We start from the raw sequence: 14,511 nt of genomic DNA, 5'->3' as shown, positions 1-14,511 counted from the left end.
TTGGAACTTTCTCTTTTTTGAGAAATCTTGAAATTTATTAGCGTTAAGCTTGTGCTCCCTCCAGCAAACTTCTCTATATTTGGTGAAGTCAAGTTACTGACTTTGCCCCTTCTTCACATGGTGTCCTGAATGCTGAGGTGATGGAGTCCAATACTGCTCTTCCACTAACAACCACGACAACATGAAAAACAGCTGACATTTACACAGCGCTTGCTTATTACGTGCCAGGCTCTGTGCTCAGTGCTTTACAATTATTATCTCATTGGAACCTCACAAACCTGGCAGGCAGGTATGCATTATTATTATCCCTATTTCACAGATGAGGAAATTGAGGAAAACAGGAGTGAAGTGACTTGCCCAGGGTCACACAGCTAGTAGGTGTCTGAAGATAGCCTGGAACTCAAAACTTCCTGGCTCCAGGTCCAATGCTATCCATTGGTACAACCTAGGTGCCTCCTATCATCACTGATGAGAATGAAGAACCAATAAAATATGCTTGCAGACCTGTTCCATTTCACATCTCTTTGTTGTGCTCCTTCCAGTTCATGCACAAATGCTCTTGAGAAGTTCTGACTTAGAAGGTCTCGTTTCCTTCTCAATTGCTATTTACTGTTTTTTGAGCCAAAATTGCTTGTATTCTTTCCTCTTCCTCCTCCATGATGTTTTGCAAATGAATCTGTATTCTAAATTAGCATTTTCTTGTGTACCATTTTTCTCTTCTTAGAAAGGAGAGCAACTGTTTCCTGGCAGGGTGGTTTTGGGTTTGTGCAGCATATTCTTAAATTGTGGGTTGCAGTCCTGTTTAAGAAGCACTGAAGGGGTGGTGAGTAGAAAAAGTTTAAGAAGCCCTGCTTCAGTGATCTTCATCAAGGAGTCTGCCTTCTGTAAGAACTGACAAATGTGGTATCTTTATTTCTGATCATTTTTCAATTTGAGGAGTTTGTTTAAACAGACTGGTTTGGTATGGCTATAACTGCATGCCATTTCTTCTTCTCATCTTTTAAAAAAATTTTTTTAAATAATGTTTGTGACCTTTGATCTAACCAGTCAATGATTCAGCCATATACAGACAGCAGAATCTGAAGTAATTCAATAAAGTCATTTTCTGTTGTGTGAAGATATTGTCTATTTCATCTCTTATGACGTTCCTTGGGGTTTGCCACATCTAACGCTTTCCTTTCACTTCTTTTTTCTTAAAAAGCTTGCAGGTATGAAGCTTCTTAGTAAATAAGCCTTTGGTCTTTTTTTCATTTCTTGACTCCAAATCCTAATTTTCAACTTCCTTCCCTATACCCAGATTTTCATTGTTACTGATTGTGAAGGAATATACAAAAACTTTGTTCAGAAACTCAATTTACCATTAAAATGTCTTTACTTCTTTATATTCTGCAAGATACTATTTACACAGTGTAATGTAATGTAAATGTTTTACTTATGTTATCTCATTTAATTCTCCCAACAACATTGTGAAGTAGTTGCTACTATTATGCCCATTTCATAGATGAGGAAACTGAGAGGTTAGATTACTTGCCAAGGCCACACAGATTAATATTAAATGCCTGAAACAGGATTTAAACTCAGGTCTAAACTCAGACTCAAGTCTAATACTGTATCTGCCTCAAGTGCAAGCACTTTGTAAACTTTAAAATATTTTGTAAATTAAGTTATCATCATTACTATGTTGCAATTATCTTTACTTTCATCTCTTTGCTTATGCCCCCGAGCACTTCAAGAAAAGATGATCAAGTTTCAGACTTCATTGCTGGGATTAAAGAATTTCACAAAAAATTAGATGAGCCAGTCCTGGCTGAAAGCAAAAGACCATTTTATTTGGTATGTTTTAATGAAGGTCCAAAAGGAAAGGTCATGTAACTTAACTGGGGACGGTCCAAAGGAGTTGTGGACAAGGACACAGTGATGGAAGGGCACCATAGTAGATCACTAGCCCTGTTTTTACACTGGGGCTAGGAGTAACACCTCCAAACTAAAGTAGTCCATCGAACACCCTCACAAAGAAAACAAGCTATTGAATTTTTACTGAAGGGGATGGAAAGGGATACAACCAGAGAGGTTGTTAGGGAGTACTAATTAGGGCATGAAGGCGTTTAGGACATTTCAGGAAGAGGGAGTCTTTCAGGGCATCTCAGATAGTTTCAGCATTGGGGCTTGACTGATGACTGATCCAGGAGAAGAACTGTTCTGATGTTTTTATCAGGAGGCTGGATTTGGTTGCTCTCCCTGAGGTCACAAGCAATTAACCACCAAACAGAATTGCTAGTCTTAAATATCCCAAGTTTAGAAGTTTCCAGATTTGGGTGTGTGGAGGGGTATGTTCTAGAGAAATACCAAAGAAGAACAGAGGGGGTACCAGGCAGGCAGAGAAGATGTTGTTAAGGAACAGACAACTGGAGAGACCAAGGCTTTTCTGCAGCACAACACCAAGTATGCAATAGAATAGTGTTGCCTTTGGGCACATAATGAAACCAACTTAATATAGCTTCTTGGTGACATCCAGTTTTCCAGTTAGCTATAACTTGTGTATGTGTTCTCTAATTATATTAAAAACTGTCCACATATTTTGTTTCAGTTCCTCTAATAATTTGCTAACTCATTTTTTTGTTGGTCAAAGATAAATCAGTAAGTATATCAACAGTAAAGTTAATGTTTATAAATAGTTGAAGAAAGATGTGATTCTTAATACCTTCTACTCCCATTTTCCATTACTTTCACTATGGAGATAGGCATGTGACCTCAGGACTTCTTTGTATTTTTGTACGTTTCATAGGTTGCCATGGCCAAAAATTCAACACATAGGGGCTTTCTTTCTCCATATTGAACTGTTCCTTGAATAGGAGCAGGCAAAGTTGGTCACTAGAACCACACTTCAAACTTGGTACTACCTATCAGAGTCTGAACAACCTTCCAGAACCGAGGGTAACATGGATACCAGAATGAGACACTCAAAGGAGAACTTTTATGGAGAACAGTAGTTAGGAGATCACACAGTAACAGATGAAAAGAGGTTGGGTTTACAATGTCCCATGTTTCATATAGTTTTATAGTGGTTTTTCACTACTTCTTGGACATCTGCCCATCTACTTCCTGTTGAACATTCTTTAGTGTAGTCTGGATCCTGACAATACCTCAGGTCTAGCTCCATATGATGGAGCTGCTTGTCCCGAGCTGTCCTTTACACTCTTTTGGTGTTCATATTTAGTTCCCCAGATGGGAGTCTTGCCTAAGGCAGGAACTCCTTTCCCAAATGCTTCCCAGCTTGGTCATCTTAATTCACTTCATCCTTTAACCCTCTGGTAAGAGCTCAGGAAAGCCTATACTGTGTCCCTCCCAAACTGTCCTGTTTGGACCCCAAAGATACCTCTCCCCAGATTTAAGGATAGGGAGCAGCCTCCTTCACCCTATTGAGGAGATCTGTATGCTCCACTTGTGTCTACATGATGATAAAGCAACTGTTCAAGTCATAAGATTGGCCAATCTTAAAAAAAGGCTATTCAAACTGGTTATTTGGAATCAGGAATGCACATACAAAGTTAAGAATTTTTCAATCTTCACATATCACACTGATACCACCAGTGCTCACTGGTTAAATGAGGGTTACCTGGAAGACAGATAGAGGCCTCTAATTCAAACTTGTTAGTTTTCTTCCTCATATTTTTGAGCTATGTCTTAACCAAAAAATTTCATCCCTTATATGTGTCAGTGGTTCAAAAATTTTTATTTGTATTTATGTAATAAATATTATATTAATAAAAATATTTAATGGCCAACATTGATATAGTCAATGTTCTTTAATGTTTATAGAGCTTATTATTTATGCCCATTATTTCATTTGACCCACTCAACAACCTTATGAGAAAGATATGTAAGTATTATTATTTCCATTTTACAGTAAGGAAACTGAACCTTAAAGAGGTAAAAATGCTGCACAGTCACATGACTAGTAAGTGATAGAACTGGGATTCAAACCCATGTCTTCTGACTGCTAATTTGGCAGTTTCCAGCCAACTTCCACATAGCAGGCAAATCACAGCAGATCTCTAAACTGTTTCCCATCAATGTAAAAACAATAATTGCTAATATGGCATTTTCTAGACCATCATTGTTATTTATGTAAGGGTCACATGAGAATCACTATAGTAAATATAATGGAGAAATTCAGTAAATTGTACTAGAGATTACTTAGAGCAGTAGTGTCAAACATCAAATAGAAATAGGGGCCACTAATTTAAGCGTAAATATCCCTGAGGGCTGCATATTGACTTAGTTTTAAAATATATGATCTGTATTTTTATTGTATTTTCATTTATTTTGTTAAATATTTCCCAATTTAATGTGATTCAGTCTGCATCCAGGAGGGGTGATATAGAGATATGAGTTTGACACCTTTGGCATAGAGGCATTGAGAGGCTAGGTAGTTGGAGGAATAATTTCATTTTTAGAATGTGAAATAAAACAGTTAGAAAGGAGACAACATCGTTACTGCCAACCCTAGCTGTTCAGCACAATTTTCCTTTTGAACATGAGGCAATATTATGGCTCCATAATTTCAAATTCTAATTTCCCTTCTCTGCTTTATTTAATTTCCTTAATTAACTCAGAAGGCAAGCAGCATTTCCTGGTAATTTCTCTCAAAATGTTTTGTCAGTTCAGTAAAGAGGATGGTACTTTGAAGTTCCTACCAGTTAAAACTGAGTATGATAAAGCTAGGTGGCAAAGTAGATGAGTGCTGGACCTGGAGTCAGAAAGACCTGAGTTTAAATCCAGCTACTGACATTAGCTGTGTGACTCTAGGCAAGTCACTTAACCCTATTTACCTCAGTTTCCTCATCTATAAAATGAGCTGAAGAAGGAGATGATAAACCACTCCAGTATCTTTGCCAAGAAATCCCCAAACAGGATCACAGAGAGTCAGACATGACTGAAAACAACTGAGCAACAACAAAAATGATGATATTCATCATTTAAATACAGTCATCACTTCGTCAAAGATCGTGTATCCTTGCTCTTACCTTTATTTTTTGACGTGCTGCAAACTGTTCACTTGACAGGAACAAGGGCAACCACATGTTTTCTAGCCTCCTTCGGACACATTTTTGAATTTCCAGAAGAACAGGTGATGCCAGCTGCTCATGAAGAATCATTCCCCAGCCACCACCTAACTGCATTATCTTCAAAAAAAAAAGAAAAAGGAAACCTCAATAAGGAAATATTTTGCTGTAATTAAAAGGTATTTCTCGTAGTCTGTGAATAAAATTTGGTCTCAGAGTTTGTAACTTTTTTTCCTAACCCATGTAAAATTCAGTGAATGTTAATGTATGTCCATGCAGTTTACTTCCCAACATGGCATGGAGAAAAGGATTTACTCAGTATGTGTATACTGGCCTTCTATAGACACCTTATTTACATTTACGAAATGTGACATAAGTGTTTAGAACAACACAGAACAGGCCAAACAAGTATTATTGGAACATTAGTTGTTTGTTTACAAACCTGTTCCAGTGTTACAGCATTGAAAGGGTTGGCATTTCTTTTTGGGGGAGGGCACATATTATCTCTCATTGGCTATTAATGTATACATTGACATTTCTGAAAGTAACTATGGAAGGAAACAAAATAATTGACCTCTACTGTTAATTTTCAGGCTATGTGTCATGATTGCAGTGATTGCTAAATTCACTGTCTTGGTTAGACCAATGTACCAGAACTCTCAATTGAAAGAGTTTCAGAAGTAGATCATAATGATATCTTCTGTCCTGTGGCTAATGAAGGAGAAGATATGATTTAAATAATTAGGAATGGTGCTGAGACAATGTCAGTAATGAGCACAACTTGACAACCAGGGCTAAGTATCAAGTCCAAAGATGGCTAAATGTAAACATTTATAATCTTAAAAACTAAGGTTCATTGAGAAATAAGTCACATCAACCAATTAGCAGGTCTTTTTGGAAAACAGAAAAATGAAGTTTAGTAAATCATAACTTAACATGCTTATATTTTGGAATCTTCCTAACTTTAACCCTGCATATTGCCACCCTAGATGGGGGCAGAGAAATGAGGATGGGGAAAAATTTTGTTAGGAATAATTAAAAATAAAACAGCTTGATTGTCTCAGTTTCTGAAATCATTTCCCCAAAGCAATGTGAATTGAAATGATCCTATAGTATTCATATTTGTGTCACCTTTATTATTAACACCAATAATACTTGGTTCCATCTCTATACAACACTCTAAATAATGACTCCTGTCTAATTCCTTACACCTATCAGTAGAGACTTTCACATTTGTCTCACTAAGTAGTCTGAGGGCATGCTGACAATTTTTGTGCTCTGAACTCTTCAGGTGTAGAGTTGATGCTCTTGATTTTTGTAGGATCTTGGATGAAGAGACTGATTCTATCATATAAAAAAAATTCCCTTCAGCTCGTCAAGAATTAAAAAGATTAAACAATAGTGCGATTCACTTAACCCTGTTATTATGAAATTAACTACATAGGACATGCACACAAGTTACAAGATAAGGAAGGAATGTGGAGTAAATATTGTGGCAGGAATGTGCTAATAAATAGAAATATTTAACAACCATCTCTCAAAAAAATGTACACATGACATACTTTTAAAGTGAATCATTAATATTTTCTTAAGTCTAGATAATCAATAAAACAATAAACTAGACCCTGATTTGCATCTTGCTTATTTCCAAGATATAAATGCTCACATGGAAAATTTGACAAGCAGCAGCTGGTTGGAGCTGGCCCCAGAACACTCCTGCATAGGAATGACAGCCTGGGAAGGACTGGAGGTTGAAATGAAGAATACAAAGACAAAAAACTATCTTTGTCAAAGCAATTGCGCAGGACAAATACATGAAAGATGTATGTGTATCTCCTACTAGAGAAATATTGACTGGAAAAGGAGGTGAGCCAGCACTGTAATGAGAGGAAGGCACAATCGAAGAGGAGTTCATTTGCTTGGTCCACTGGGATTCATACAGTGTCAGGAGATCTGGAGGAAGTGTACCCTGATGTTGGGAGGAGCTCCTGTGCAGCATTTACAGGATACACAGAGCCAGAAGAACACAGGACGAGAAAGCTTAGATCAGGGCTGGGGAACCTTGTGGCTTTCTAGGTCCTTGGGTGCAGCCTTTTGACTGAGTCCAAGCTTTACAGAACAAATCCTTTTATTAAAGGGATTTGTTCTATGAAGTTTGGATTCAGTCAAAGGGCTGTACTTGAGGACTTAGAGGCTGCAGATTCCCCACCTCTGGCTTAGATGGTTTCAAAGGGCATTGGCACCATTTGAGGAAGGACTCAACAATTTAATCACAGATCCATCAAAGACTCGTGTATCAGATGAATGCTAGAGACCCAACATTCATTTAGATTTCAGCAAAACATTTGACAAAATATCTCACTCTTCTTATGGATAAGATGGATAAAGAAGCAAAAAAAAATGCTTGTTGAAGTTAAATGAAATAGAGATATATGGGTTGGATCAGAGGTGTCAGATTGACAGCTCAAGGTCCCTGGCTGCAGAACTCCCAATTACAGCCTGAACCAGGTTAAAATGCAATTGGGAAATATTTAATAAAATAAATAAAGATGCAATACAACCTAGATACTGTTAGTTTGTAGTTTTCTAATGCTGCCTGCTGGGATCTGTTTCTTTTTGAGTGTCACACTATTAAGTTGGAAAATAGTACAGTTAGATGGATTTAGACCTATGTGAGTGACTGAACCTAAATAGCAGTCACTAATTTGATTAATGTCATCTTGGAAAGAGTTTTCTAGTAGTATGACCCATTCCCAACCCATGTTATTAACAAGAGGAAAACTTCAAAGACACAAGGCAAATAATTATACTGGAGAAATACTGCAGGATCCAAACTAGGATCCAAAAGAAAATAATAAAGATAATTTTGATATATCAAATTAAAAAGCTTTTACACATACCAAGTGATGCAACTGGGAGAAGAAGAAAAGATTTGGATTGGGGGGAGAAACAAATTCTGGTCCTGTGACTCCAAGTTTATCATTCTTGACATTGTCACTCTGCTTCTTAATCTAAGAAATTATTAAAACTAAGTTCCTTATGCCAAGTAGTTACATGATTGATTTAAATCCTCATTTTTAATGGATAATGATTTAAATATTTGTTTTTTATATTTTCTTCTGAAGTAATCAACATATATTTTAATTCTGTGTTTGTAACATTTAGACTCCTATTTGCAAATATGAACCAATGTGAACCAGACCCTTGAAGTATGTATAAGAGAAACACATGTTCTTAGAAATATGGTAAAATTGAGATTATTGAAAGAGTGAAAGCCCGGATGGTACTTTCCAAAAGAGTAGTGAAATTGCAATGATGAGTCACTGGAACATAGTTTGAGGGACAGAAAATTTGGGAAAAAGGATTTTCAGTGACCTGGAATATCCTGAGAAACAGCAAATGGAAGTAGAATGGAGGTGAAGCTTACTAGTTGAGTCTCTCAGTGGTTTCCTATCCTTTGAAAAATCCAGGTTATCCCAAAAGCCCAAGGCAAATGCTCCTGTGACAGTCTAACTTGTATGAAATTTTACTTTCTTCTATAATAACAATGCTTCTTTAAAGAAGACCTTTAAAAAAAGTAATGGAGGGAACTTAATTAAGCAAGATGATTAAACAACCATAAGAAATAAACTATATCAGAAATGTCTACTAAGTAAATAAGAAAAGTAAGCATATTCTAGAAAATCTCAGTCTTTGTGTCCAAGTAGGAATAAAAATTTAGCTTGGAAATTTCTATTTTGAAATACTGATACCTCATCTTGTTGCTCTTTTGTAGCTGGACTGTTGGGTCCAAAGAAGTACTTTTTGTTAAGGTATTTGTTTTTAATATCTATAGATTTTGCCTCTCTTTGTTTTTTATCCTGGTGAAGTATTCTTCTGAAGTGCTCAATGTCGGTCCAGCACATGAGGTCCATACTATAAAAGGACATATAAAACACAAGTGAATGCCCAAAGAAAGCATTTTTAAGTGCTTACTCTTTATTCCATTTCTGCTGAACAAATCATTGTTTTAATAGCATTTAGGAGACAGATGTCCATGACTAATTAGCATAATTCATGCAAATGGCAGGGTCAAAATTGTTGAATCTGATCACTAGCTGAAAAGGTTAGCATTGATGACTACGTAACTATGTAGTTACCTTAGTAACTATATATGACAATGACTAAGAACTGGAAGCTATAATACCATAATATTGGAAAAGACATTCAAAGCACTTCTACAATGTTCAATAATGGCGTCTTCATTTATGATGCAATGAATCAAGCCAATCTGACATAAAAATAACAAATTCATTAACAATTATGAACTTATTAATGTTACATTAATGATATTCTTAACTTACTAATACTATATCAATAATTATGAACTTATTAGTACAAATCCACTAATGATAAATGATCAATAAACAACGGGTTTTTTTGAGGACCACATAAAAATAATACAAACAGATTACATTTCTGTAGTACTTTAAGAGTTGTAAACAATAAAAAAATGCATGTTATATTTCATCTGTTTGCTAGAATAAGGACAATTCTCACTAGAAAGAAGGGACAATTCTACCATAACAAAAGAACCGTGTTGATCAAGTATATGCATAAGAATGGATATCAGGAACTATCACTGACTGTTAGAGTCAAATTCTATACTCAGAAGTCATGTTCTACTGAACATGAATGGACTCATCAGTAAGAGATTATGGCTGAGTCTACACCAAACAAATATATCGGAAGTTCTCAGTTCTCATGCAAACTTTAAGGCTTGTTTTTGTTTATATTTAGTTGTATAGACAAATATTTCATCACATGTATGAAACATGCTTCATTGTATGGGAAATTAAAATGATTTCAATGCTTCAAGAAAAAATGTTATATTATTGAAATCTTAGAATAAGTACACTCTTGTGACAAAGTAACCCTGTCTTCTCAGAAGCAACAACGTTGTGTGTATACAACAGAGCATAATAGATGGAAAACACAGAAAGGAGACAAAGTCATTGTTTTAAAAATAGTCAATGCCAAAATAATTTATCACATTTTTGCTTAAATTAGATTTTTAACAATTGATCTTTTTGTAAAGAAATGTTAAACTCAAATCTGAAACCTAAAATATATAGAGAGCCATTTCTCAAAATTATGTTCAGCAGTTCTTAGGAAGTTAGCATGATACTTTTGGGTTTGGACAAAGACAAATTTCAGAATCAAAGGATTACTGAAATATATTCAATTAGAAGCAGATTAGAAAAGAATGTCAGGCCATTTTGCTTCATAAGTTAAGTTTATAAATGGTAAACATTACATACCTAGCAGAATGAGATGCAAGAAACTGGCGGAAGTGTTCAAACTCCAGTTTGTTGTTAACCAGATAATTAAAGTTAAGATGTCTAAATTCCTCAGGAACTTTATTCCAAAGTTGTGTTTCTTTAGGAATGTAAGGGACCGGTAAGTCAAGTACTTCTTCCTAATGTAATACAAAAGAAGTTGTTGTAAAGAAATTGTTGTAACATAGATAACAAAATTTTCTACTGTCAAGCATGTTTGCAAATACCTATCTCAGCACAAATGTGTTTTTCCATTTTCATAATCAATCAATATATTGATGAACAAGCAATTAGTGCTTATGATGTGTCAGGCCTGGTGAAAGGCGTTAACAAATACAAAAAATGGAACAATCTCTCCTCTCAAGAATAACGAAGAAAAAGAATCAAAAGTTAACTATTACTTCAGAGCAGGTCAGTAGGAGAACTAAGCTGTCAATCCAGTAGGCAGGACAAACTATCACTAGCAGCTTTGGAGAGCACTTTTTCATTATGACAAGAATACAGCACAGAATTTCAAAAAACAATTTGTATATGTGTGTGTACACACACACACACACATTCACACACACACACACATACACACACATATATATTTAGGAGAGTGGGGACAGATAAGTTTTCTGGAAGTCTGCTACCCCTTGAACTCCTCCCATTGCTTCACCATGATTAAAAAACCAAAAATACAGACTAGGTTTTAAACCAAACTTTCCCTTAGTAGGGAGAATAATTTTGAGAGAAATGCTTTAAATTTGTATTGTTGATTTGAAAGTTGTCATGCCTGTTATAGTTTTACGTAATATTTTCCAGCACCTTAATTAACATAATTAATTAGAGGCAGCGAGGTAGTACAATGGATAGAGTGCTGGAATTGGAGTTAGAAGAACTAAATTACAATCTTCTTCAGCCTCAGGTTCCTTGTCTGTAAAATGGCAAATTTAAAAACACCTATGTCACCTGGTTGTGGTGAGGATCAAACAAGATAACTGATGTAGAGGACTTTGCAAACTTCAAGTCCTATATATGAATGTTGGCTACCACTGTGTAATGCTTAAAATCCAGGGCTTATATAATAACATGACTTTTCTGAAGGATGGAGTTTTATAAAACACACTATTAAGCAACAAACAAACACATAAAAATACTCAATTCATTCATCTTTTTTTGCCCAGGTACTGTTAATTCCTTGTCATTTTTAAATTTCTTATTACTTTTGTCAACTTCCCTTCCCATATGGGAGAATTCTTAGCTCCTTCCTAAACTTATAATAAGTAGAAAATGTGGATTTCTAAAGACTGAACAACAGCATTAAAACAAAATTCATTTCTGGATGAAACTATCAGCTGTCTGGTCCTTCCCAGGGAAGATGAGCTGTGGAGAGATCTAGAACAGATCATCTATTAAATTTTCCTGCCGTACGGTTAAATCAATAACCGTGTGACTGGTAAATGAAGAGCAGTAAGTCAAAAACCATTGCTCTTTTAACAAAGTTTGCTTTCAGTTTCTTTGCTAACTCTTCAGGAGAAAAAAGTCTGTATACGGAGGGACTTGTCTTACCTCTTCTTTCTTGAGAACAGTCTCTTTGTGTATAGCCTGCAGCTTTCTAAAGTATAAGGAGTCCAGCTGTCGATCTTGTTTCACCAGTTCCACCTAACAAAGATAATGTTGTTATCTTGTGTTATCAATAGATCACACTTCATCCAGGCTTTCCCAAAAGTCATTATTTCACAAAATGAAAGTGGCACATATGAATCCCAGCAATATCACTTAAATCAGCTCCTGCTTCAGACTATCACTTTCCAAAGACCTATGCCAGCCCCATTAGAACCTTCCCTAATAACAAAGAAGTAGAGTTACTAGAAAAACAAACCAACACATTGGTCACTTCTAACAAGCCTAATCCCATTCCTCTACTCCATCATGTCTTTGTTAAGAAGCACAGCTATGTCTTACCACCAAGAGTGGTGGCTACATGACCAGAGTTCTGATGCCTCTCAACCCAACATCCCAAAACAGAACTTATTATCTTTCCCTCCAAACTTAGCCATCTTCTGAATTTCCCTAATTTCACCACAGAAATCATTTGTGAAGTTACTTATGTTTGCAACCTCAGCATTTTCCTTCAGTCCTTGTTCTGACTGTACATTAACCAGGCTACCTAGGACTGACCTGTGCTCTCTGACTCTCACCAGTGGCTGCAAGAAATTGTTGTATGTGTGTAGCAAACACACCACTTGGTAGATGGGCTAAACCAGACTGAGGGTAACTATGGACCTCAAGCGTATTAGTGTGTTAGGCGGTGCCTACCCCAACTGCATAAAGACTTGCCCTGCTGGAAGGGGTAAATGAGGACAGGTAGATGAGTGACCATGAAACAGGCAGTCATTGAAGCTTGGTCAGTCATCAAAGATGCCAAAATCATTCACTGCATTCTAGATTCTTTCCAGTCATTCTAACTATGTCTTGCCACTGGACTTGGATGACTCAGGAAGACACAGTGAGGCTGACAATTTTGTGCAATTCTGCTTCACTTAAATCCAATTCCATGTACTAGTCAAGACATCATCCTGTGATATCATAGGTCCTCTTCAAAAAAGGGCAAAAATATTAACCAATAATTTGTTAAATCTTGTCATTTCTATTTCTCCACATCTTTTATTTCCAACCTCTTCTCACCCAGCACCAATTTAATTTAGGTTTTCATTACCTCTTGCATAGATATTTTTTAAAATTAAATTTTATTTTTTTCAATGAAAAAAAATCTGTTTTCTTTCCCACCTGCCTCCTCCCCATTGCAAAAAAAAAAAAAAAGAAAAAGAAAAGCAAAAATCTTATAAATGTTCAGTTTTGTTGGCATATAATTGGTCTTTTTCTGACAATTATTATTTCTGACAATTTCCTTATTTCTTCTTCAACAGCTGTAAATTAACTTTTTCAGTTTTGATATTGGCAATCTGTTCTCTCTCTCTTGTTCTCTCACTCTCTTTTCTCTTTCACTCTTTCATCATCTCTTCTCTCTCATATTTATCTCTTTTATTGATATTTTAAAAATATCTTTATTAGCTAGGTGGCATAGTAGATTAAGTTCTGAGCCTGGAGTCAGGAAATCCTAAATTCAAATCCAACCTCAGACACTTGTGTGAACCTGGGCAAGTTACTTAACCTGTTTGCCTCAATTTTATTATATCTCCCAAGGTTGTTGTAAGGATCAAATAAAATAATAATTGAAAAGCACATGGTAAGCAATATGTAAATGCTAGCTATTATTATTGTTATTGCTATTATTACTAGCTGTTTATCATTTCAGGAGTTTGTTTTAATTTGCTAATCTTTTCTTGGATTTCTGGAAGTACTACATGTTTTTATTTGGGAGTTTTAATTTGTTGAATTTCTTTTATTTAGCTGCATGCTCAATCCACTAATCTTTTCTTTTGTTTATGTAAATATTAGAGATATCAATTTTCCTCATAAATTGTGGTATACTACCTCATGGTTATCAGTTTATTCCATAAAATTATTTATTGTTTTTATACTTTGTTCTCTGATCTGATTTTTAGGACTATTATGTACTCTTCACTTAAGAAATTCTTTCTTCAAATTTCTCTTATTAACTATACTTTTTGTTGCACTGTATCTGATAAGAACGCATTTAATAGTCCTACGTTTTTGGATGTTTGAGTTCTTTATGCTCTAGAACAAAGTCAACTTTTATAAAAGTGCCATGCAAAACTGAAAAAAAAAATGTGCTCTTTACAACTCCCATTTAGTAGCCATCAATCCTTACTTTATAACTTTTTAAAATAATCCAATGTGTATGAATCTGGAAGGGGTAAAGTCATAGACTTTACATTAATTTGAACTTTGATTGGCTTTTCCTTTAAGCACTTATATAATATGCCATACAATGCACTAATCAGTATTAATTTGTTAAATGGAACTGGGTTGTTAGTCATTGGTGGTTAACGTTGGAGGGACAATCTTGGGACAAGGATAGAGCTGACAGCACCATCTCCCAACTCTCAGGTGAATTCATAGCACTCTAAGAAGGAGTTGTGGCTAACCTTGCTCTGGGACAGCAATGAAGCCACAGTATTGCTAAATGTGGGACCTTGTCTGGAATAAAATTGAAC

At 35.6% G+C, this 14,511-nt stretch overlaps 2 protein-coding genes across 6 annotated transcripts in view; both read right to left on the bottom strand.

Annotated features, from left to right (window-relative positions):
* COX6C (cytochrome c oxidase subunit 6C) overlaps positions 1-12,147 on the bottom strand; it is a 100,192-nt gene extending 88,045 nt beyond the window's left edge. Inside the window, exon 1 of the mRNA XM_072606890.1 lies at positions 12,127-12,147. The gene's annotated coding sequence lies outside the window, so the exon portion shown is untranslated. The remainder of the gene's footprint in view (positions 1-12,126) is intronic.
* RGS22 (regulator of G protein signaling 22) overlaps positions 1-14,511 on the bottom strand; it is a 175,768-nt gene that overhangs the window by 43,703 nt on the left and 117,554 nt on the right. For all 5 annotated transcript variants that reach the window (XM_072606883.1, XM_072606885.1, XM_072606882.1 and 2 more), the window contains 4 exons: positions 11,939-12,031; positions 10,367-10,524; positions 8,819-8,981; positions 5,028-5,186 (listed from right to left, as the gene is read on the bottom strand). In XM_072606883.1, coding sequence (XP_072462984.1) covers positions 5,028-5,186; positions 8,819-8,981; positions 10,367-10,524; positions 11,939-12,031 — 573 coding nt within the window. The remainder of the gene's footprint in view (positions 1-5,027; positions 5,187-8,818; positions 8,982-10,366; positions 10,525-11,938; positions 12,032-14,511) is intronic.

This window comes from Notamacropus eugenii, chromosome 4 (assembly GCF_028372415.1).
Source record: "Notamacropus eugenii isolate mMacEug1 chromosome 4, mMacEug1.pri_v2, whole genome shotgun sequence".
Taxonomy (NCBI): domain Eukaryota; kingdom Metazoa; phylum Chordata; class Mammalia; order Diprotodontia; family Macropodidae; genus Notamacropus; species Notamacropus eugenii.
The sequence above is the reverse complement of the archived record's forward strand: the minus strand, read 5'-3'. Positions and strand labels throughout refer to the sequence as shown.